The sequence below is a fragment of the Anolis sagrei genome, chromosome 4 (genome assembly GCF_037176765.1).
Source record: "Anolis sagrei isolate rAnoSag1 chromosome 4, rAnoSag1.mat, whole genome shotgun sequence".
NCBI classification, from domain to species: domain Eukaryota; kingdom Metazoa; phylum Chordata; class Lepidosauria; order Squamata; family Dactyloidae; genus Anolis; species Anolis sagrei.
This window is the reverse complement of record NC_090024.1, coordinates 207,614,467-207,637,087: the sequence shown is the minus strand read 5'-3', so window position 1 is coordinate 207,637,087 and position 22,621 is coordinate 207,614,467. Positions and strand designations below refer to the sequence as shown.

Sequence of the window (22,621 nt, the reverse complement as noted above, 5' to 3'; positions counted from 1 at the left end):
CTAAAAGAGAAGAGCGTTAATGATGGATGGGAGATTCTTAAAATTCAGATACTGAAGGCACAACTGCAAGCAGTGCCAGTAAGAAGAAAAAATATGAAAAGTGTAAAGAAATCAGAATGGATGTCCAATGAACTTTAAGCTGAGAAAAGATTTAAAGGAGACACATACAAGAAATGGAAAAGGGGGGAAATCACAAAAAAGTATTCAAAAAATAACTAACATATGTAGGGGGAAAATCTGAAAGGCTAAAGCACAAAATGGGCTCAAGCTTGCCAGAGAGATTATTAAAACCAATAAAAGGGGGGTTTTTTTGGTTATGTCAGCAGAAAAAGGAAGAACAAATAAAAAGTAGGACCTCTGCGTGGACGGGATGGTGAAATGCTGACAGGGGAAAGGCAGAATTACTCAACACCTTATTTGTCTCAGTCTTTTCCCAAATCTCTAAGCAGTCACAGAAACTAAAGTTCTCCCAATGTGTTGTAGTATAATCAGAAATATGTTTGCATAGTCAAATAACAGATTAAGTCTAGTATGAAACTGCAAACAAGACACATGCCAATATGATATCTGCTAGAACTCAGACACACTGGGAAGTTTACAACATACACATTTCCCCTTTATATCAACTCAACTCACCAACATGTCATTTTCAAGGCATACTTAAGAGTGCATCTATACTGTAGAATTAATGCAGTTTGACACCACATTAAATGCTATGGTGAGTCTTTAGACTTCTCAGCCAAATGGTAGTGGTGCCTCACTAACTACGAATGCCAGGACTGCATAGCATTGAGCCATGGCAGTTAAAGCTGAGACAAACTGAAGGGTCTGTTAAGACCCTTCAAAGGTATGTCAAGAAATATGCATTAAAACATTTATAATACAAAGAAACATTTGCAATCACTCTCGAAACTCTGATCTGATTCTGTAATTTTAAGTTGCAGAACATCTGAAATGATAAGCACTGCCAAGACTTTTTTAAAGTGGTGTTTCATTAATTATCTTTTTTGCAAAATAAGATTCTAGCAATATAATTTATTTTATTTTCTCTAGTGTGAACTATTATTCTAGCCTATAATCTTACCACTCTCATGTTTCTTAAAACATCCAAATGTACAGCCTCACCTGCCACATTGTCATCCTTCTTCTCAGCGGCTTCCCCACAAGAATCTGAGGTCTCCTATGGGAGAAAATGCATTATCAATGTGACATTGACTTCTTTGAAACAGCACAAGATACGTAAAACATATAGTCAAGTACAACCTGACACACTAGCCCGTTTCTAAAGATGTTTGAAATAGCAATGAAACCAATCTACCTTTCCTTCACTATTTCACGGCTTACAAGTTACTATAAACCCAACTGAATAATCCAAAATCTAAATTTGAGGGATGTGAAACTGGCAAGGATGACATTTCTCCCCTCGTAGCCCTATAGTTTACAATTTGCAAAATGTCACCTTCTGCAAATGAACCTTACCTCTTGTTTTTGCACCCCATCCAGCTTGTCTGCACTGTTGTCTTCTTTATCGATGTTCCCTCTAAAGAAAACAGTCCAATAAGGGCTCAGTGTACAGAAACTTCATAACAGAAGGTAATTCCAGGACAGCCCTCCATATATTTATGTGATAAAAAGCAGAACATTCTACACTACTTGTGCTGTAAATAAGTGTCTGCCTTACAACAAACATACCACAAACCTAATTCCATCCTCATATTTTGTAGATTTGATGCAGAAGTAAAACTTAACTTTGAAACATTATGGTTATGACCTCTTGTGGTTGAATGAAAGCACAGTCCCATATGATCTATAAACGTTTATAGCAAAAGTTTCTTGTGGAGCCCCAATAATTATTCTATTCTATTCTATTCTATTCTAGGTGTATATTTGTATGTGTACGTATGTGTGTGTGTGTCTATCTATCTATCTATCTATCTATCTCAGGAATGGGCAAACTTTTTGACACACTGTGTTTTAAAATCTGATAGATGGACCAGGTCAGTGGCAGATGGATGAAGGGTGTTTGTGTGATCTAATTGGGGAAAAAAAGATCAAATTCCTAAGCACACTGCTCATATCTTGTTTGTAGTACAAAAAAATGAAAGAAAGAAAGAACTATACAATATTTAAAATTAGGAAAAAAATTTAACCAACATAAATTTAACAATATTTCAGTGGAAGACCCCAGGGGCCATGCAGGAAAAGCACCATCAAAGCACACCCAACAGATGGCCATCCAACCATTGTAATAATAATAAAAGTAATAAGAGCAACCCTAGGGCCACCCATTCCAACCTTCTTGTGCCATGCAGGAAAAAGCAGGAAAAAGGTTTATGGAGGCAAGGGATGTGAGGAAAGAAGGCTTTTGGGGGCAAGGGGGGGGGCAAGGGAAAGGGACTTTTGAGGGAGAGGGAGGCAAGGGGAAAAGGCATTTGGGACAAGGGGGCTGAGAAAAAGGCATTTGCGGGCAAGGAAAAAAGCTTTTGTGGTGAGGGGGAAGAGGGGAAAGGTTTTTGGGGTGAGGGAGGCAGAAGAGCAGGAAAGAGGAGGGAAAGCTTGGAGGAGGAAGGGGAGGAGGAGTAAGAAGCACGGAGTCTCTCAGTATACTTCATGGAGCCCCAAGGGTTCAACGGAGCACACTTTGAGAAACACTCATCTATAGAAAGAACTGTTCAAGTATATGATATATAATTAATCCTTTCTACCAGCTTAAAGCATTGTTATATCTAGATACAGCTTTTGCAATCACAGACATCCTTTAGGCCAGTTGTTCTCAACCTGTGGGTCCTCAGATATTTTGGCCTTCAACTCTCAAAAATCCTAGCAGATGGTAACTTAGTTGGGCTTTCTGGAAGTTGAAGGCCAAAACACCTGGGGACCCACAGATTGAGAACCACTTCTTTAGGCCTTTATTCTACAGTGGCATGAACATTTAGGTGGCCAGTAATGCCTTTGGTGAAGTCTTGATTGTCTTTGCCTCGAAAGAAATCTTGTTTGTACATGTTTCTGTTCAGTATTGTCTTACCTTTCTGGAGCATCCTGCACTCCATCAACAACACTCTGGTCTGCAGACAGTAACATCTCATCTGGCATGCCCACCTTCTCAAGGAAGCACAGGGCTGGATCAGCTCGCATAGCATTGTACCGTTCGTAACCTGACAAAACCCACAATGATTAGTAATACTTTTTCAAGCTGCAGTCTCTCCTAACATTCCTGAATGTCCACATAATCAGCCAGAAATGGTAGAAGGCAAAATAGGTGCCCTGCCCACTTTACATTACTGAATGTTGCTGAAAATGTAGACATCATTGTGGCATATAAAAATTAGACTATAACCCAGTGAGCAGGATTCATTCCTGATATGTTTTCTGACTACAATGCCAGCGTTTTGGGGAGAAAGTGGGTAAAAATGTGCTTAAACAAATTAAATAGGCAAAATACATGGACAGTGTACCTCCAAAACAAGTGGAAGGCCCAACAGGATGACATGTATTTAGTGCTGCAAATGATTCATTGCTTCTCACCATAGCAAGTTTGTGTTAAGAAAAAAATACAAAACTGATCACTTACTGATCACTGACACTTTAATTGTTATCCATAATTATATCTTAATTTAATGTACCAAATATAAAATTTACTCCAGGATGAGGAAGTGTCTCAAAAACCATGGAAATTTCTCAAAGATTTCATACAAATAATGGGCATGATCAGAATCCTAAATCCCTTCATGTTTGCCTATACAAACTGGGAAGTATAAATTTATGAAAAGAAATTACACTCTGAAAAAAAGCATAGCATGCAATTTCTCTCCAGCTCTCCATTCCCCAGAATCTTGAACAGTAGGAATGTATGAAATTGAATACCATGTTTGAAAACTCCAATGAGGAGGGATTTGTCTGCATCAGCATTCCACCAATCTATAGGGACCTCCACATAGTCAATGTCTGGCAAGAGAACATCCAAATCTCTGTGAAGGACAAGCAGAGGTTACGTTCCTCTAATTTACATAAACTACATAATGTATTTTAAAAGGCATTAAAGCTATGTCTATTGGCAGAAAAAAAGAAATTCCATGACCATGTAGCAAATCGTTGAAAGTGTTCTGTCTTGGGAACTTCAGCACAATAAGAAATAACATATTCCATTGTTGAACAGCTGTTACTGCCAGGACATTTTCCCTAATATTTAAACTGAATCTCTTTTCCTGTAGTTTGAATCCATTGATCCCATTGATCAGGAGCAGCAGAAAACAAGCTTGATCCATCTTCAATACAAAATCCTTTTACCATTTTGATCCCTCTCTTCCTCTGTATACATTCCAGTTTATTAGTATCTTTTTTGAATTGCAATGCTCAGACACAGTATTCCAGGTAAGTTCTGACCAAAGCAGAATAGAGTGGTAGTATTATTTCTCTTGAAATAGATACTATAATTCAATTAATACAGCCTAGAATTGCATTGGTTTCACACTGTTGACTCATAATCAACTTGTGTTCTGTTAAGACTCTTAGATCCTTTTTAGATGTACTGCTGTTAAGCCAGGTGTCACTTATCCTATATTTGTATATTTCATCTTTTGTGCATAAGTGTAGTACCTAATGTTTTTCCCTGTTGAAATTAATTTTATTAGTTCTGGAATGGCTCTTAAGATCATCTTGCGTTCAGATTTTGACCTCTGGAGTATTAGCCACCCTCATAATTTGTTGTCATCTGCACACTTGACGGGCTAGTCACTGATAAAGATGTTGAATAGCACTGGGCCTAGCGCAGAACCCTGTACAAGATGAAGAAAAGTCTTTGGTGAGCACCTTTTCAGTCGTTGGTTAACCAACAGAAATCTACCTAAAGACCAATGGTTCTCAACCTGTGGGTCCCTAGATGTTTTGGCCTTCAACTCCCAGAAATCCTAAGAGATGGTAAACTGGCTGGGATTTCTGGGAGTTGTAGGCCAAAATACCTGGGGACCTACAGGTTAAGAACCACTGCTAAAGACCAATGTTTGGGAAATGTTGATGTAGCAGTATCTGAGACCATGGGCAATTTCCCCAAACTACTTATTTATGTTTTTACCCTCTTACTGTTTGAATTCTTGCACTATGCACCCAATTCTCTCTATAACAGTCAGGTTATTATCTCTACATGATGAACTCTCTCCCTAAAGAATACTGTCTCTATCACCCACATAACTCAGTTTAAAGACCTTCTGATCAGATTTGTGAGATTCTTAGCAGAAACATACATGCCAAGAGTTATTTCTAGGATGGTAATGCAACTTACTTGGCTGAAGTTCCTTCAAAGGCTTTGTCAGCGGCCTCTCCCAGCACTTCAGCTTTCAAGTAGTAGAGCATCCGCACTCGCAACAGCACCCTGATGAAAGGGAAAGTAGCCGATGATTCAGAAAGTAAATGTGAGCTTCCAACATTCTGTTCAGCTCCACTGACACAACAAAGCAGATCCAGAGGATGTATTAGGTCATTTGCTAACAGTGGGAGCTGCTACAGAAACATCCAAAAGCTTACACTACATGGGCCAAATCTGACTTTTAAGGAGAATAGATGTAGATTAGTGGGTCTCAATCTGTGGGTCTCCTCAGATGTTTTGGCCTTCAACTCCCAGAAATCCTAACAGCTGGTAAATTGGCTGGGATTTCTGGGAGTTGTAGGCCAAAACACCTGGGGACTCATAGGTTGAGAACCATTGATGTAGATGAATAAAGGGAACTGATAATGTGACACCTCATCTGCTGTACCATGACTCCACCAGAATGTTAAGCTAGCTATCTAAAGCCATAGAGCAGTGGTTCTCAACCTGGGGTCCCCAGATGTTTTTGGCCTACAATTCCCAGAAATCCTAGCTAGTTTACCAGCTGTCAGAATTTCTGGGAGTTGAAGGCCAAAAACATCTGGGGACTCCATGTTGAGAACCACTGCCATAGAGGAAACACAGAATAATAAAAGGGCATGTAAATCCAATGCCTATCAGAAGATCACCTAACTGGAACTGTTACCAAACATACATGTACAAAAAGATAAAGGAAAAACCAATCAGAATGTGGAATTTGTTGATGAGATGGTGTACAGACAAAACTAGAACAAACATAATATAACCCAGAAATTTTACATAAGCACAAGGTTTGCAGAAAGCAGCCAGCTAACAGCAGAACACATTTCTTTGCTCTTTCCATACTGATTACCCAAGGCTTTTAAGATAAGAGGGAATAGAGGCTCGCAATCATACTGGCTAAGTACTAGCAAAATCATTAAAAAATTGCCAGTTGTAAAACTCACCACAAAAACCATGAAATCTTGCCTTTAGGACAGACCACCACAAAGCTTTACTTTAATCTGTCCCATATGAGAAATGGCATGAACTTATCTCAATAAGATGCCCCCTTCCTGATGAAGATTTTTAAAACTACAATCTCAGATACTGGGGGCAGAGGTAAGATTACACTCCTGGTTCCAGTAAATTGAACACTGCAGTGGATGTGAAGATAATTATTTGAGACATCTCTATAACATATTCCCAGAGCTGTTCACAGTAAATGAACATTCCTTGAGAGGCCCGCATTTGCTCACTTGTTGCAATGTTGTTTTAGATGCTTTTTGTAACTGTCATCATGTAGGACGATTTCAGGATTGCAGGTGGTGAGCCAATCAGCATTCTTAAACTCAGGGGGAAGAAGCTGGTTCTTAGTTTTCTTTCCCTTCCTTCCTCTTGGCACTGGAGCTGATAAGCCTGCAAACAGGCAAAGGGTATCACATGAGCAACATTGCAGGCTCAGGATGGTTCTGTATATTTGAAAATCCACAAAGAACAAGCAATCAAGAAATTCTAGGAGCTGCCAAAACAAGGTGAGGATAAATCTTCTTGCTATGTAACACATAGCCCAATAAGGAACTAGGACTATTAGATGTTCTTTTAATGGAGCTCTGGCATGGGCTGGTCCATGTGGTCACGAAGAGTCGGAAACGACTGAACGAATGAACAACAACAAAGAAGAAGAAAGATCAGCGGCAACTACCTGTCACCCCAACACCACCTGCTGAAATTTCCCCTTCCTCTTAACCATAAAGCGATAGAATCTCTGGCCCCCGATTCACTTACATGGAATGGGGGGTGATCAACTGTAACAACATTGCCCATGTTTAGCATAGTTGAGTTGGCAGATACTGTGCCAGGACAATGATAGTGATGAAGTATCATTGTCTTTATCACTATCACTGACTGTGCCTGAAAATAGGGGTGGGAAACTAAAACAGTCTGGAGATTGGATTTTTATATTTAAGTTCTCTGTAGTCCAAACAACATCATGGAATATGGTCACCTCATCTTGTGGCAGTCATTAGGGAGAAAATAATTATAATTATAATGAATTTAAGAAACAGAAGGTCCTACCTTACTGCTGGCGCTTGAAAAGGAGATTTTTAGGGTAAGGGAAATTCAACAGATGGTATAAGAGATCGGGGTAGCTTGCTCCATAAACAAATATTTGAAGAAGCCAAGGCTAAACATAGAAGGCCTAATGAGTAAGGTAAATCGATAATATTGATCCAAGACTGGAACATCTAAGGTCATATAGTAAGAGAGCACCATCTCCTGTCTATTTGATGTAAATAGCAGGCAATTTCAGACACATTCTATAATATGATCGATTCCAGTAAAACAAGATTATGAAAATAATTACAGAAGAATTAATAAGGAAATTACTTTGAATAAGTTTATGTTAAAAGCATATATATGAAGTTTTAAAATCTAAGAAAATTAGGAACACATCATCTGGGAGTAAGGCTAAAGGCTAATAGAAAGACAAATATTTGGGGTCGTGATGATTTGCCAAAAGTGTTCTTATATAAGAATTCTTGTTAATGATTATGTATTGTGTACGTGGCAGAGTTGGTATACGCACGTGCAAACTGGTAATTCTCTCTATAAATACCGGGCTAATTTGGACAGAGCGATGTGCTTCATCAGCCATCTTGAGGAGCTAAGCACCCTTACCTGGGTAAGAATAAATACTGGAAACTTGCCTTATTCCTTCCCCAACGAAACCCATGGAATCCTGGTAAATGGTTACCTTGCTGCAACAATCTAGCTGACCTCACTGTGTGTGTTTTCTCAAATGCAGAAAGCATGCTGCAAAGCCTAACCCTAAGAAAATAATAGCTCTAGGAGCATTCTTACAGCCAGTGGGAGTATGCATATTCAGCTTCCTCCATTGGAGAACACAAAGTTTTGGGAAACCATCTAATCCTATGACTCAAGCATTTCTGCACCTGGCATTTTGGTCAATTGTTGATCAGTTGCTTTTGGATCACCACTAGAACTCATTTTCTATGGACAGAAGAAAGAAATGAAAGGCAATCTACTCTCCATTTGCCCTCTTAGGAGCTCCATCTGAGAGGCTACTGGGTGCTCCTGCTGAGAAATGTCTGCTGCTCCTTTCCCATTCAGAAAAGCAGCAGAAGGAACTATGTACTCTCTCCCAGCATGTCTAATGCATTCATTGAGAGTAGGCAACATACTCATTGCTGTTACCTGCAACCATAGTTTGGACATAAGAGCAAGGACTCAGAAGGAATGGTGTTTTGGGAAGGAGAAGAGATTGACAGAGATTCTCCAGCAGGCAAAAATCTGACCCTCCATGAGTCCAAAGGTAGGAGGATCCCTTCCTGATCTTTTAATAACATTCAGTCAGATTTGCCTCACATTTGCTCTACTGTTCTTCTACCTATCTTCTCCGCTGCTTCACCACATCAAATATTTGAAAATATCAAACCGTGTTCTAGCGATGAAGAATGAGAAGATATATCAACCAACCAGATATTTCTTGATTCCAAAGCTCAGATAAATAATGAAGGTGTCATCAGACTGAATGGTAGGAACATCTCCCAGAACATCTAACAAGATCTATTAGTCCCCAAAGGTGGATCATTTCAACAGCCCTGCTCCCCTACTCCAAACCCTACAAAGATTAGGAGCTTCACTAAATGTAAAACCTAATAGGTCTGTGGAAACTGAATTATTTCAATCCCCAATCCCGATCGATTGTGTTCCTATCCAGATAAGGGGCAAGTCAAAAGTTTTCCTGTGGCCTTCGATTCAGTCGACCACGGTATCCTTCTGTGATGCCTTGAGGGAATGGGCCTTGGAGGCACTGTTTTGTAGTGGCTCTGATCCTTCTTAAAGGGTTGTTCCCAGAAGGTGTTGTTGGGAGGCACCTGCTCGACCCCACAGCCATTGTCTTGTGGAGTCCCCGCAGGGTCCAATATTGTCTCCCATGTTGTTTAACATCTACATGAAGATCATCCGAAGTTTTGGGGTGCGGTGTCATCTGTACGCAGATGACGTCCAACTCTATCACTCCTTCCCACCCGCTACTAAGGAGGCTGTCCAGGTCCCGAACCGGTACTTGGCCGCTGTGACGGTTTGGATGAGGGCGAACAAATTGAAATTGGATCCAGACAAGACAGAGGTACCTCTGGTCAGTCGTAAGGCTGAACAGGGCATAGGATTACAGCCTGTGTAAGACGCAGGTTTGCAGCTTGGGTGTGATCCTGGACTCATCACTAAGCCTGGAACCCCAGGTATTGGCGGTGACCATGGGAGCATTTGCACAGTTAAAACTTGTGTGCCAGCTGCGCCCGTACCTTGGGAAGACTGACTTGGCCACGGTAGTCCACACTCTGGTTACATCCTATATAAACTACTGCAATGCTCTCTACGTGGGGTTGCCTTTGAAGACTGTTTGGAAGCTTCAAATCATCCAACGAGTGGCAGCCAGGTTGTTAACAGGAGCGGCGCTCAGGGAGCACACAACAAGGAGGCGATAGGACCTCTTCGAGGAGAAGATGGGGCAATGCTGACAGGGGATAGGGAAAAGGCAGAACTACTTAATGCCTTCTTTGCCTCGGTCTTCTCACAAAAAGAGAGTCTTCAACCTCAGCAAGATGGCGTGGATGAGGGATTGGAGGACATCCAACCCCAAATTGGGAAAGAAGTCGTCCAGGAATACCTGGCCGCTCTTAATGAGTTCAAGTCCCCAGGGCCAGATCAACTACACCCAAGAGTACTGAAGGAACTAGCGGAAGTCATTTCGGAACCATTGGCAACCATCTTTGAGAGTTCTTGGAGAACGGGAGAAGTTCCAGCAGATTGGAGGAGGGCCAATGTGGTCCCAATCTTCAAGAAGGGAAAAAAGGACGACCCAAACAACTACCGTCCGGTCAGCCTCACGTCGATACCGGGCAAGATTCTGGAAAAGATTGTTAAGGAAGCGGTCTGCAAACACTTAGAAACAAATGTAGTCATCGCTAATAGTCAACATGGATTTATCAAAAACAAGTCATGCCAGACTAATCTGATCTCTTTCTTCGATAGAGTTACAAGCTGGATAGATGCGGGGAATGCCGTGGATGTAGCGTACCTGGATTTCAGTAAGGCCTTCGACAAGGTCCCCCATGACCTTCTGGCAAGGAAACTAGTCCAATGTGGGCTAGGCAAAACTACGGTGAGGTGGATCTGTAATTGGTTAAGTGGACGAACACAGAGAGTGCTCACTAATGCTTCCTCTTCATCTTGGAAAGAAGTGACGAGCGGAGTGCCGCAGGGTTCCGTCCTGGGCCCGGTCCTGTTCAACATCTTTATTAATGACTTAGATGAAGGGCTAGAAGGCAGGATCATCAAGTTTGCAGACGACACCAAATTGGGAGGGATAGCCAATAGTCCAGAGGACAGGAGCAGAATTCAAAACGATCTTGACAGATTAGAGAGATGGGCCAAAACTAACAAAATGAAGTTCAACAGTGACAAATGCAAGATACTCCACTTTGGCAGAAAAAATGAAATGCAAAGATACAGAATGGGATGTGTCCAGAGGAGGGCGACTAAAATGATCAAGGGTCTGGAGAACAAGCCCTATGAGGAGCGGCTTAGGGAACTGGGCATGTTTAGCCTGAAGAAGAGAAGGCTGAGAGGAGATATGATAGCCATGTATAAATATGTGAGAGGAAGCCACAGGGAGGAGGGAGCAAGCTTGTTCTCTCCTTCCTTGGAGACTAGGACGCGGAACAATGGCTTCAAACTACAAGAGAGGAGATTCCATCTGAACATTAGGAAGAACTTCCTGACTGTGAGAGCCGTTCAGCAGTGGAACTCTCTGCCCCGGAGTGTGGTGGAGGCTCCTTCTTTGGAAGCTTTTAAGCAGAGGCTGGATGGCCATTTGTCAGGGGTGATTTGAATGCAATATTCCTGCTTCTTGGCAGGGGGTTGGACTGGATGGCCCATGAGGTCTCTTCCAACTCTTTGATTCTATGATTCTATGATTCTATGATTCTAACTCTTCTGTTGCGTCAGCTCCACTGGCTGCCAGCTTGCTACTGAGCACAATTCAAAGTGCTGGCTTTAGCCTATAAAGCCCTAAACAGTTCTGGCCCAGCTTACCTCTCCTTATGAACCATTTAGGACCTTAATATCTTCTGAGGAGGCCCTGCTCTCGGTCCCACCTTCTTCACAGACTCAGTTGGCGGGAACAAGAGACAGGGCCTTCTCAGCGGTGGCCCCTCAGCTATGGAACACCCTCCCTAGGGATATCAGATTGGCCCCCACCCTCCTAACATTTCGAAAAAAAGTTAAAACCTGGCTTTTTGAGCAAGCTTTCCCAAATGCAGTGTAGCAGACAAACTCTGATCTTCGGAACTACTGGACAATGTGATTGGGTAATGATTTTAGTAATGAGATGCTGTGGATTTATATTTTTATCGGATTTATTTTATTTTATCAAATTTATGCTAAATGTTTTAATTGTTCTTTGTTTTGTAGGCATTGAATTGTGCTATTTGTAAACCACCCTGAGTCGCCTTCGGGCTGAGAAAGGAGGTATATAAATATGGTTAATAAATAATAATAAATAAATAATTGAAATATGACCACACCATAAATGGGGATATGAAATCCTGAGCAATTTCAGACAAGAGCGTGAACCTGAATGTTGAAATCCCTGTGAATTGAAAACCAACAGTGACTTGTCAAGACGATCTTCACCAGTTCAGATAGGAAGGACTACTGCTGAACCGATCTTCTCCAAGTTCCATATTTTGGAGCAACTATATACACAAATGACCTTTTATCACAACTTCTTGACTGTCATGTCTGTCTCATCAGAGAACTGCTGGAACTTTTGATTCAATTATGGCTTTAATGTCATATGAGGTAAAACATCATCAAGCAGTATCCAATTAAAAAAACAGCAAAATTAGTCTGTTGTACCTGAATGGTTCTGAAGGGCCTGGTTCTGTCCATCCTTAGTTGGAGTGATCAAATCCCAGATAAAACTCTTAATTTTCTCATCTCCCTTATAATGTTTCACACAGTAGACCAAGAGTGCTCGGCAGATCATTTCCATATCTTTTTCATTGAGATGCCATTTAAATCGGCCGTGGGTCAAGATGTCCTTCCAGCGCCCCCAACTTGAAAAACAAACATATATCCCATATGCTTATAAGAACTCTTGCAATTTCTCCTCCATTTTCACACATTATACTTTTACCGGTATTTTTAAGCAGCAAGGGAAGCCACCCAAAAAACAGGAAGCTAATCAAAATGAGCACCTGAAAATAAACAGCAACTGAGTGAAAGAAGTCATTCTGTCATAGAATAGTTTCTCCCACAAATTGCCTTCTAACTATCACAAAAATGTCACCTAATCTGGGGGTTATACAATTAATCTGATGTTAACACTCCAAAGACTGCTAGGCAAAAAAGATCCCACTTGTAGCAAACACCACCACCAAAAGAAACTAATTATCCCAGTATATTGCTAGTCTGAGCTCCCAGCAAAGGCTCAACAAAAGACACACCCAAATATTAACAGGTTCTTCTCCACACGGAAACATTCTGCTCGTAAGTAGCGGCGGGTTCTTTCACTGAGGCGCCGAGAGCGTGTGGGCCGCTCATCAGAATCACTGTCTAACTCAGAGAACTCCATAAGTTCATCCTCCTCAAAGGAATTGTAGTGTTTGGTCTGTTTTCGAACACGGGGTCTGTCAATCACTAGGCTCTCCTGTAAGTTTAACAAAACAAAAACAAAGCAGAGATAACTGTTCATTCCTATATCCAGAACTACCTAAGAAACTTAATTCTTTCAATTTTCATGCTTTGGTGCTGGATTAATTTCATGATTTGGGACATTAGAACTCCTTTATGGGACTGTATTCCAATTTTGGACTTCAATTATAGATACTGTGCCTCAACTTGCACTGTCCTGTTTGTCGCAGTGATTTTTTATTCTTTTCTAAAAAAGAGAGAATTCCTTTATAGTTATTTTTTATGTAGTTAGTTATATCCTGCCTTTCTTCCAGCATAGGATTTATGTGAAGATTTTGTTATTCTGCGCCTTCAAGTCATTTCTGTCTTATGAAGACTCTAAAGATAATTCATCATGAGATTTTCTTGGCAAGAGAGGGTTTGCCCTTGACTGAGTCTGAGAGTGTGGCTTGTGCAGATCATCCAGCAGGGCTCCATAGCTGAGTGTGAATTTGAGCCAGGGTCTCCTAATATCTTAGTCCAAGACTACAACCACTATGCCGTGTCTGCGCTCTGTGAGGATTTACCTCACTCTATTGATATGAAACTCACTCTTACAGCAGCAAAACAATAATAAAAATTCCTTTTGATTTGTTACTGAGCAATCTTCCTTGTGCTGCTCTCTAAGTCCCCTTCTGCCGCATCAAGTCTGTTGCTGCATGAGTTGGAGCTTTAGAAGGCAGGACCCCAAGGGTATATGCCGAAGCAAATGCCACAGATGGCTGCTTTGCCAGAGCAGAGCAAACCAGCTGTTTGACTGAACAAACAGACTGACTGACTGCACGTTGGAATAGGAGGAAGAGACCACATATGTTTTCTTTTTGTTCCAGGTAGCTTAAACTGTTCAGATGGCCACCCTCCCCACAAAATATGTAGCATCCACATTCTTTTTTTGTTAGTGCTTCTGGCTAGAAAGACCCTACATAAATTTAAACCGCCTGATACCTTAGAGAGTTACTGCCACTGGCAAATAAAATCTCACATATTTAGATCTGAAGTTGAAGAAGAGAGACTCACTGCTTACAATGGCAGCAAATGACTTTTAGGTAAACACAGGAGGGGAAGAGAATGGGGAAATGGTATTTTCTTGGGGATACAACAGTCTTGCCTCTGACAGAACGCAGATTGTGAGGGTGGGGAAAATTGAGTTGATTTGAGCAGAACAATGTGTGTAAGGCTGCCAAAATCCAGAGGTTGGATCATTGCCTACATTTTGTCCTGGCACAATACAAAAGGGACTAATTCCTTTCATTCCCTCCTGTGGAAAAGCTGCAGCTGTTGACTTGAGCGTCAACACACAAAGTGTAAATGTTCACTACAAGAATGTTAAAAATGCTTTTTAAATTTATTAATAGCTAATTCCTCAGTGCAGTTTCTGAATTTTAAGTAAGACCTGAAAGTGGCAGTATTTCTACTCCAAGTAATGAATGTCTGCTAAAAATGTAACAAACTGTACACAAAATGTAATATTGCTGCAATAATGAGGCTTCCCTCTGGCACCTGCTGTTTTCATTGCCCCATGCCAGTTTATCACTTTAAAAAACAGTAATATTGAAGAAATCAGCAAATGAAGAAGAAAAAAGACATTAGAACTGTTTTTCAAGGAAAAAGTGTTAATTCTACGAGTCAGTTGACTTGATTTGATTTTTAAATCCTCTTTCCTCCTTCTGATTCTTAAATGGTAATACTCCCTATTCTGACACTGAAAATATTTATGTAAGTCAGAGCATGCACATGCATGCATGTATGTGCATGTGACTTACAGAAACATTTTCCACATTGTACTCCAGAATGCTGATTTTGGCTACTATCCTAAACAAGTTGCCTTGTATGTAAAATCAATGAGATTCCATTTCTGAAGAAATATGCCCAGTTAAATTATCTATATGGCTAAATTTTCTACTGATAGATGAACTAGAAGGATGGTTATAGATATGTGTAAATCGTGCAGTTCAACTGGATTTCTTAAATTTAAAATACACATGGAAATTGAAGAATACAGTTGAGGTTGTGTAAACTCTGAGAAGTTGGTCCAGTGAAGGATGGAAGCATCTGATGTTGTGGCACTGCTGAAGTTATATCAGTGCAGACTTCACCAGTTTGTCAAATTGGAAATTGCTGCAATACCTGCGTCAGACCAGGACAAATGTATAACAAATAACACTTTCAACAGTTACGTTGTGCTCTAAAAGCTTTACATGATTCAGTCAATAACACTGTTTCCAAAATAAAGGTTGAACTCACAATCAGAATTTGGTTTCTAAGAAGCTTCAGGAAAAAAAAACCCGACAAAACCAAGAATTCACAAAGAACAAATTTTCACACTATCGAGCTCTTCTATCCTGAAATATACCAGCAGTGGCTCAAGGCCTCTGTTATAACAATTACTCCTAGCACAGAAGTGAATACAGCAAGCTCCAAACAGCTGTGTGACTATGTTTGTAACCAAAGACACTGTATTTTTATTTCCAAAATAGTAACATTATAATTACCTTTTCATTATTTGCATCTGTATCCAACTCTGCGATTTTTGCCCATTTTTGCCAGAAGTTGGGATCATCTAAGGAAATGTCAGTTCTGTTTCCAGAAGCAACAAAGCTGGCCTAGGAGTAAAACAAAAGTTAACATACTGCACCTTACACAGCAGAAGAATAAAATAACCATAAGATATTTATGCAAAATCATACAAACACATTTCACTTGCCTTGAAGTCATTACTGATTTATGGCCATTCTAAGGCAAACAGATCAGGATTTTCTTGGCAAGGTTTGTTAAGAGAAGATTTCCCTTTGCCTTCCTCTGAGGCTGAGAGTGATTAGCCCAAATTTACCCAGTGAGTTTCCAGTGCCAAGCTGAGATCTGAACACTGGTCTTCAGAGTTGTAGTCTAGTGCTCAAACTGCTACACCACAAAGGACAGTCAGAAAATTTGGTAGGAAAATTAGAAAACAAGAGTGGTGAATACTGTTGGCTTTAATTTATTCCATTACTTTTAAATTTAATATAGGTCGATATTTTAACTCCTACTCAGGAATGAAAAACTGTATTGGGCCTGAGGCCAATTTTTTAGCTCTGGGATCCTTGAGGAGTTGTAAAGACTACCACAAATATAAGTAAGTAATAAAGGGGAGAGAGTGGGAACAAAACACCAAAATAAAAGTGGTCAGAAATCCATTGTTGGTTTTGAGAGACAATGCATGACAGAGTAGGGATGGTACGCCATTTGAAGGGTGAATTGCTTTTCTTGGAACCTTCCAAAAGAGCTATTTTATTCTTCTAGAAGTGTAAAAAAATGAGAATTTGGGGATTCTGGAAGGATTCAGGGCCAAAACAGCCTTGGATGCCACATATAATGGGATATCATGGCAAAAAGCAAATACCTGTCAAAAATGGAGAGGACTCACATAAAACAACAAAACTGGGAAATTTTGCCATCCTGTTCTGCCTAAAGTCATATTTCTTTTTGCCTGTATTCTACCTTTAAAAAATATTAATTTCTCTTCATATCACCAGAGAAAACATGCCAACCTTGGAAAATGTGGACCCCTTTCCTTCAGTTTGGATAGTGATGGTTTGGGTTCTGCGCTGCAGGATTTGGTCAATATCCTCCTCACAGAACTTGGAGCCTTCATCTTCCTCATCCATCAGAGCCCCATAAGCTCCTTTGCGCAACAAGTCTTCGACTTCCATCTTGGAGAGCTGCTGTACCTTCCAGAGACAGACAGAGAGACACACCCTGAGTCTGGCTGCAGAACAGAAAAAAAGCAGGAACTCTGGCAACTTCTGAAAAGAACCTGCCATGGATGTCTATGGACAGGAAGTTAAATAAAAAGAGTCCAAGATCCCGACTCCAGAAATCCCCTGACACTTACCCCATTTGTGCTCCCTTTGCGGTTAATGTCCTGTAGAACAGCTTTGTCTAAGCCTAGCTTCAAACTGGCCTTGTCAAACATCTCCCGTTCATAGGAATTCCTAGTGATGAGTCGATAAACTTTTACTGCTTTACTTTGTCCTATCCGATGACAGCGAGCTTGTGCCTGTCAGAGAAAGACATCACTCAAAACGAGTTGACAAAAAGAGTAGAAGAGTCTGAGCTACCTTCATAGAAAGCTTCTTTCTCCCAGCCATTTGACTAAATCCCTCAAAAAATGGGTAGGCAAAATGTAATTCATAGGGCACAGGTTGTCCATAAGCATTTTTCCTCACTGCTAAAATACCAAAAAATGCTTCTTCATGTGCCTCAAGAGGCACAAAATGCTCTATAAAGATAAGTTTGTCTCCCTAGCCATCACCTTTTCAGCCAAAACAGGCCAGAGAGCTTGTATTTACAAAGGCCACCACTTGGTGGACTGCAATTTGAAATTTTTAGGAGTACTTTCTTCCAGAGTTCATAGGGGATGAAGCGAATGTCATGAGGGTCCATGGGAAAGTAAACATCAGAAGCTGTAGATTTTCTATCCCAAATCCACATCATTTAATGTATTACTCAATGTATTACCCATTATAATGGATGCCCCTTATTTGAGGGCCACAAAGCTTGTCTCTTGTAGCAAGTGTCCCTTACTATAAAAGATGCCCCCATCTAAAGGTTAAATGAAAACCCAAAAAATCTTACTATTTTTGTGTATGGGCCTTGCAAGATGGAGGGGCATACACTGTGTAATTTATGAATTCTAAGGCTCTTGACAGTACCTGGAGATCATTCTGCGGATTCCAGTCAGAATCAAAAATGATGCAAGTGTCAGCTGCCGTAAGATTGATACCCAATCCCCCTGCCCGTGTACAGAGCAGGAAGACAAAGCGGTCTGAATCTGGCTTGCAGAAGCGATCAATGGCTGCTTGACGTAAATTTCCACGAACCCGCCCATCAATACGCTCATAAGTGTATCTGTGTAAACAGGAGAACATGGAGCAGTTTAGGACTAATACAAATGGAAATCCCTTTCCTCTCCAACTGTGCCTAAGGCCACAACAGAGCTGTAGTGTTTATGGTAAATTGAACTTAAGCAACAAGTTTACTTGAGTGCCTAATGGCATAAGGCATAGCATGGTCATCTCTGCATTAAGTTGCAGGACATCTATGTTATATCTACATACTGCAGGACACATATACCCAATCTTTCCTCCAAAACTGCAATTTAAGGTGGATTACAAGATCAAAAGAAAGCTCACTGGGAGGCCTTTGGCAGGGCAGGATTTTTTTTAACCTCAACTCAACATCTGCAACATGAGAAGAATGCTACGGAACTTCTTGACAAGAATCCTTGCTACAAGGATTACTGTAATTTACTGATAGACCATGCTTTCGAGATATGCAGGAAATGCCCCAATATTGGTAAATGCTCCTTCTATTTCAACACTAACACCTCTCTTTGCAATTCCATATGAGGCTAGCAAATTTAATGTCTCCAAAATGAATTCCTGGTTTATAGTACTTTCAGAGCTCTGACCAAAGCCCCTATTTTTCTTCAGGATATTGCAAAGTTCTACAGTTACAGAATTATATGATTTTGAGCCACTGCAAGATGTGAGAAAGCAACAACTTCCAAGAGATTTAGTATATCAGCACAAAAGAGTACAGTTCTAGTGAGTAAACTGGCAGTTCTAGTTGTTCCACAAGGTAAGTTGTTTTACCTCCCAAAACCAAAATTTTTCTCACTCATTGAGAAGATATCTATTCAAAAAGTAGTTCTGTTATCAGATTACACAATTAAAAAGAGGTGGAAAATATTTCAGTTCTATCACTGTTTAGCCACAAGTTATATGTAGGTTGAATTCAAGTCTCAGAATCGAGTTTCTAAGCTGCCAGGAAACCTAATGCTCAGAGATTTTTCGGCTACCACACTGTAACTTGTGATGCTTCTGACAGAACTTCTGGAAGTTAGATGGTGAGCAGGATAAGGCAACTGGTTGGACTACAAGTCTTATCATCATCTATCACAGGGCTACTGGGAGTTGAATTCCAATGATATCTGAAGGACCCATCCCTACCACCAAAACAACGTTGCCCAGAGATTAGGACTGATATAGAGCCAGCTTTGAGGTAACAGTAGTTGATCTGCATACAACTAAAAGTGTACTCTAAAAATAATTAATGAAATCCAAAATGGAACACTGTGAAAGCCATCTACATTCACAATGGGGAACAATATTTGTGTTAAATTGATTTTCTGTGGATAGCAGCAAAAACAAGATAGTTGCGCCTGAAAGACTAATGAATATATTATCGCAAACCTTTCATGAACGGAGTGGATTTTAGTCTAAGAAAGATTATGCCATAATGAAGTCTCAAGTATGATGCATGGCTCTTTATTCCTTTAGAGAGTGGTCAACATGATCCTCATGAACTGCAAAGGCATTGAAGGCATATAGAGGCACCCGTATAGAAGGGGACATTTGGGGCCTCGGGGGTCTTAAATCTTGAGAACCTTTCTCATGGTGTTGAGGAATTGCCAGGGACACCTGATCCACATGCCAGTGGTGTAGTGGTACCAGGGGCTTCTGCTTATTATTATTATTATTATTATTATTATTATTAAAGTAGAGCACAACCTCGGTTGTACCGAGCCTGTTTGTACCAACTCAGTTTTATAGTCAGCCAGAGGAGCAGTTGGGGAAGCCTCAGCAACTTCCAGGGGGCTTCGACCTCCTCACCCTCAGAGTATGGCTCGCCAGTGTCAGGCCTTCCTGTCAGAGGCAAGGTAGAGGATTCACTTCAGGGAATGCCTTCTGGGCCCCTGGCCATTCAGCGGTTAGGACCGGCAGTTCAGTATAAAATGCCTGAGATTCACCTTGTTAAGCCACTTTTTTGGTCTTTTTCTTCCTGGCCTCCTTGGCTTTGTGTCAGGGGTTTCTCTAATAAAGGAATGGGATCCTTAAGACTTCGTCTTCTTTGAGTGGGAGGCAGCTGCCTCCTCAGCCAAATGTTTCATGGAGGTCTTCATCAAAGACGTTGAAGGAGGGACAGGTTTCCCCTAAGTGGATGTGGGGATGGATGTCAACGAGCCCACGACTGACTGCTTCAACCCCGTCTGGGACTTCAAGGTCGAAGTCAAAGAGGAGGATGAAGGTGAGAGGGCCTATTGGTACAGGGAAGAGCAAAGCCTTGCCTCCCAATTTTTCCTCACCTGAGGCGTAAAGGCCTGGCAATGAATACATGAATTGATGGAATGTCCTTCTCCCAAGCAAAGAAGGCAGTTAGAATGCTTGTCTGTGTTGAAGATTTTACTCGCACATTGCTCATACTGCTTGAAGAGAGTCATGGAGACCATACTGGACTAGGCCGCAGGCACTGTACTCATGGAGCAAGATGACTCAAAAGCTAGAGCCTTCACTACACAAGATTGGAACAGAAGAAGCTCTTGTCAGAGAGTAAAGCAGTCCAAATTGCTGAAGAAACAAGAAAAGTCCAAAGAACTAATGAGCTTGATGAGCCAGGGTCCCGAACTGGCTGCAGCTCAGACAAAAGGAACTGAAGGATTTCAGTGGCAATCGGGCGTTATATAGCCTTGAGATGGTGGGCGAGGTTACTACCAAAACATTTCTGCCTAGTGATTCTAAAAGGTTCTGAACAGTGCTTTGTGCCTGTGCAGATAACCCAATTGTATGATTCACAGAGACCACTAAGAAGAAATAACATTATCATAATTGTATTTCACATCACCTGCTATCTTATTCTTTCTGAGAAGACAGCAACTAAATATGTGACCTCCTGCACTCAAGGCATTCTATTATTAAGCTATGGTCCCTGCAATCCACAGACATGGAGCTGTCTGCTGACCTGTACTGCATTGAGTCAGGAGAAAATTATATATATACACAAGAGCAGCCCTTCACTCCCCCCCCCCCCCGAAGATTAAAGGGAAAAGGTGAAAGTATGTATACAGGGGGGAACCTGAGGAGACAAGAAAAAATAAGAGTAAAATGCTATCTCTATGTGTGCATCCTATCCTATCAGCTTAGCATGCTCTGGAACAATGTCACTGATTCAGGTGATGCTCTCTGTGGTGCAAGCTCCTGGACTGTACTGACCGCCTCTGGATAAGATAATCCTCCAGGATATCAAGGCAGCGCACCATCTGGGAGAAGATCAGCACTTTGTGGCCGCCTGCAATCAGCTTCGGCAGCAGCTTATCAATCAGCACCAGCTTGCCTGCTGCCTGGATCATTGCCTGAAGCTGGAAGTCAAGGGCATCTGGGCTGTGTGTTTTGCGGAAATCCTCCAGGATCTTCTCCTCTGCTCCTGGCCCGGAAAGAGAAAAATCATTTCACTGAGGGCTCAAATTGTACAAACAACATGCAAAGTAGTAGTACTAGCAATAAATGATTTTATTACCACCTCTCTGTACTATTACCATCATTGCAATTGGTACTATTTCATATTGGGATTTGATAAAGAAAATAGAAGATAAGTGCAGGACATAATCCATAGCCTTTCAGAACACACACATATGTTTTCCATGAAAATACCCATTCTAATATAATTTTCAAACATACACACAGCACTTCTAAAAATCACAGACACTGATTGATATCACCGCATCAGTGCTGCCATCTATACAGATACAAATAAAGTAATCATGACACCACAGCCTTAATGAACACCTGGAGCACAGTCTCCAACTCTGGCAACACAATTCAAGAAGAATTCTGACAACAGGATGTGTTCCGAGAAGGGTGACCAAAATAGTGAAAGATCTGGAAGCCAAGCACTATGTGGAGAGGCTCAGGGAACTGGATATATTAAGCTTGGAGAAGAGAAGATGGAGAAAGACCATACCTAAAAATTTGAAAGGCTGTCATATTGAGAAGGGAGCAAGTTTATTTTCTGCTGCTCTAGAGACTAGGGCAGGGGTCCCCAAACTACGGCCCGCGGGCCGTATGCGGCCCGCCAAGGGCCTTTATCCGGCCCACGCGGCCTGGCCTGGCCTGTCCAAAGCCCCTCGCCGCGCGGCCCGTCCAAAGCCCCTCGCCGCCGCCGCCAATGGCGTCTGCTCTGCTGCGCTTCTCCCTCCACAGGCTTCTCCTTCCACACAGGATGGAGAAGCCTGTGGAGGGAGAAGCACTCTCTGCTCTCCCGCGGAGAACAGAGAGCGCAGCAGAGCGGGCGCCATTCCTCTGTAACAGGCTTCCAGGCGAAGGATGCCAGCATCGCTTGGCCACGCCCACCCGGCGCCGCCTCCACCATTTGCGCCATCAGGGATTTTCTGTTACAGAAGAATGGCATCCGCTCTGCTGCGCTTCTCCCTCCACAGGCTTCTCCATCCACAGGAAGGAGAAGCCTGTGGAGGGAGAAGCGCAGCAGAGCGGATGCCATTCCTCTGTAACAGACGATCCCTGGTGGCAAGGAAGGCGTGCGCAAATGGTGGAGGCGGCGCCGGGTGGGCGTGGCCAAGCGATGCTGGCATCCCACGCCTGGAAGCCTGGCCACGCCCACCCGGCGCCGCCTCCACCATTTGCGCACGCCTTCCTTGCCACCAGGGATCGTCTGTTACAGAGGAATGAATGGCGTCCGCTCTGCTGCGCTCTCTGTTCTCCG

At 41.8% G+C, this 22,621-nt stretch overlaps 1 protein-coding gene across 4 annotated transcripts in view; it reads right to left on the bottom strand.

Moving 5' to 3' along the window:
- The window catches only part of CHD6 (chromodomain helicase DNA binding protein 6), a 122,883-nt gene that overhangs the window by 14,986 nt on the left and 85,276 nt on the right, over nt 1-22,621 (bottom strand). For 3 of the 4 annotated variants that reach the window (XM_060772383.2, XM_060772384.2, XM_060772379.2), the window contains 13 exons: nt 21,115-21,325; nt 17,776-17,971; nt 16,956-17,120; nt 16,612-16,791; nt 15,577-15,687; nt 12,859-13,061; nt 12,269-12,468; nt 6,580-6,739; nt 5,279-5,368; nt 3,865-3,968; nt 3,026-3,155; nt 1,480-1,540; nt 1,126-1,180 (listed from right to left, as the gene is read on the bottom strand). In XM_060772383.2, coding sequence (XP_060628366.2) covers nt 1,126-1,180; nt 1,480-1,540; nt 3,026-3,155; nt 3,865-3,968; nt 5,279-5,368; nt 6,580-6,739; nt 12,269-12,468; nt 12,859-13,061; nt 15,577-15,687; nt 16,612-16,791; nt 16,956-17,120; nt 17,776-17,971; nt 21,115-21,325 — 1,866 coding nt within the window. The remainder of the gene's footprint in view (nt 1-1,125; nt 1,181-1,479; nt 1,541-3,025; nt 3,156-3,864; nt 3,969-5,278; nt 5,369-6,579; nt 6,740-12,268; nt 12,469-12,858; nt 13,062-15,576; nt 15,688-16,611; nt 16,792-16,955; nt 17,121-17,775; nt 17,972-21,114; nt 21,326-22,621) is intronic. The other variant, XM_067468134.1, reaches the window with a different exon arrangement.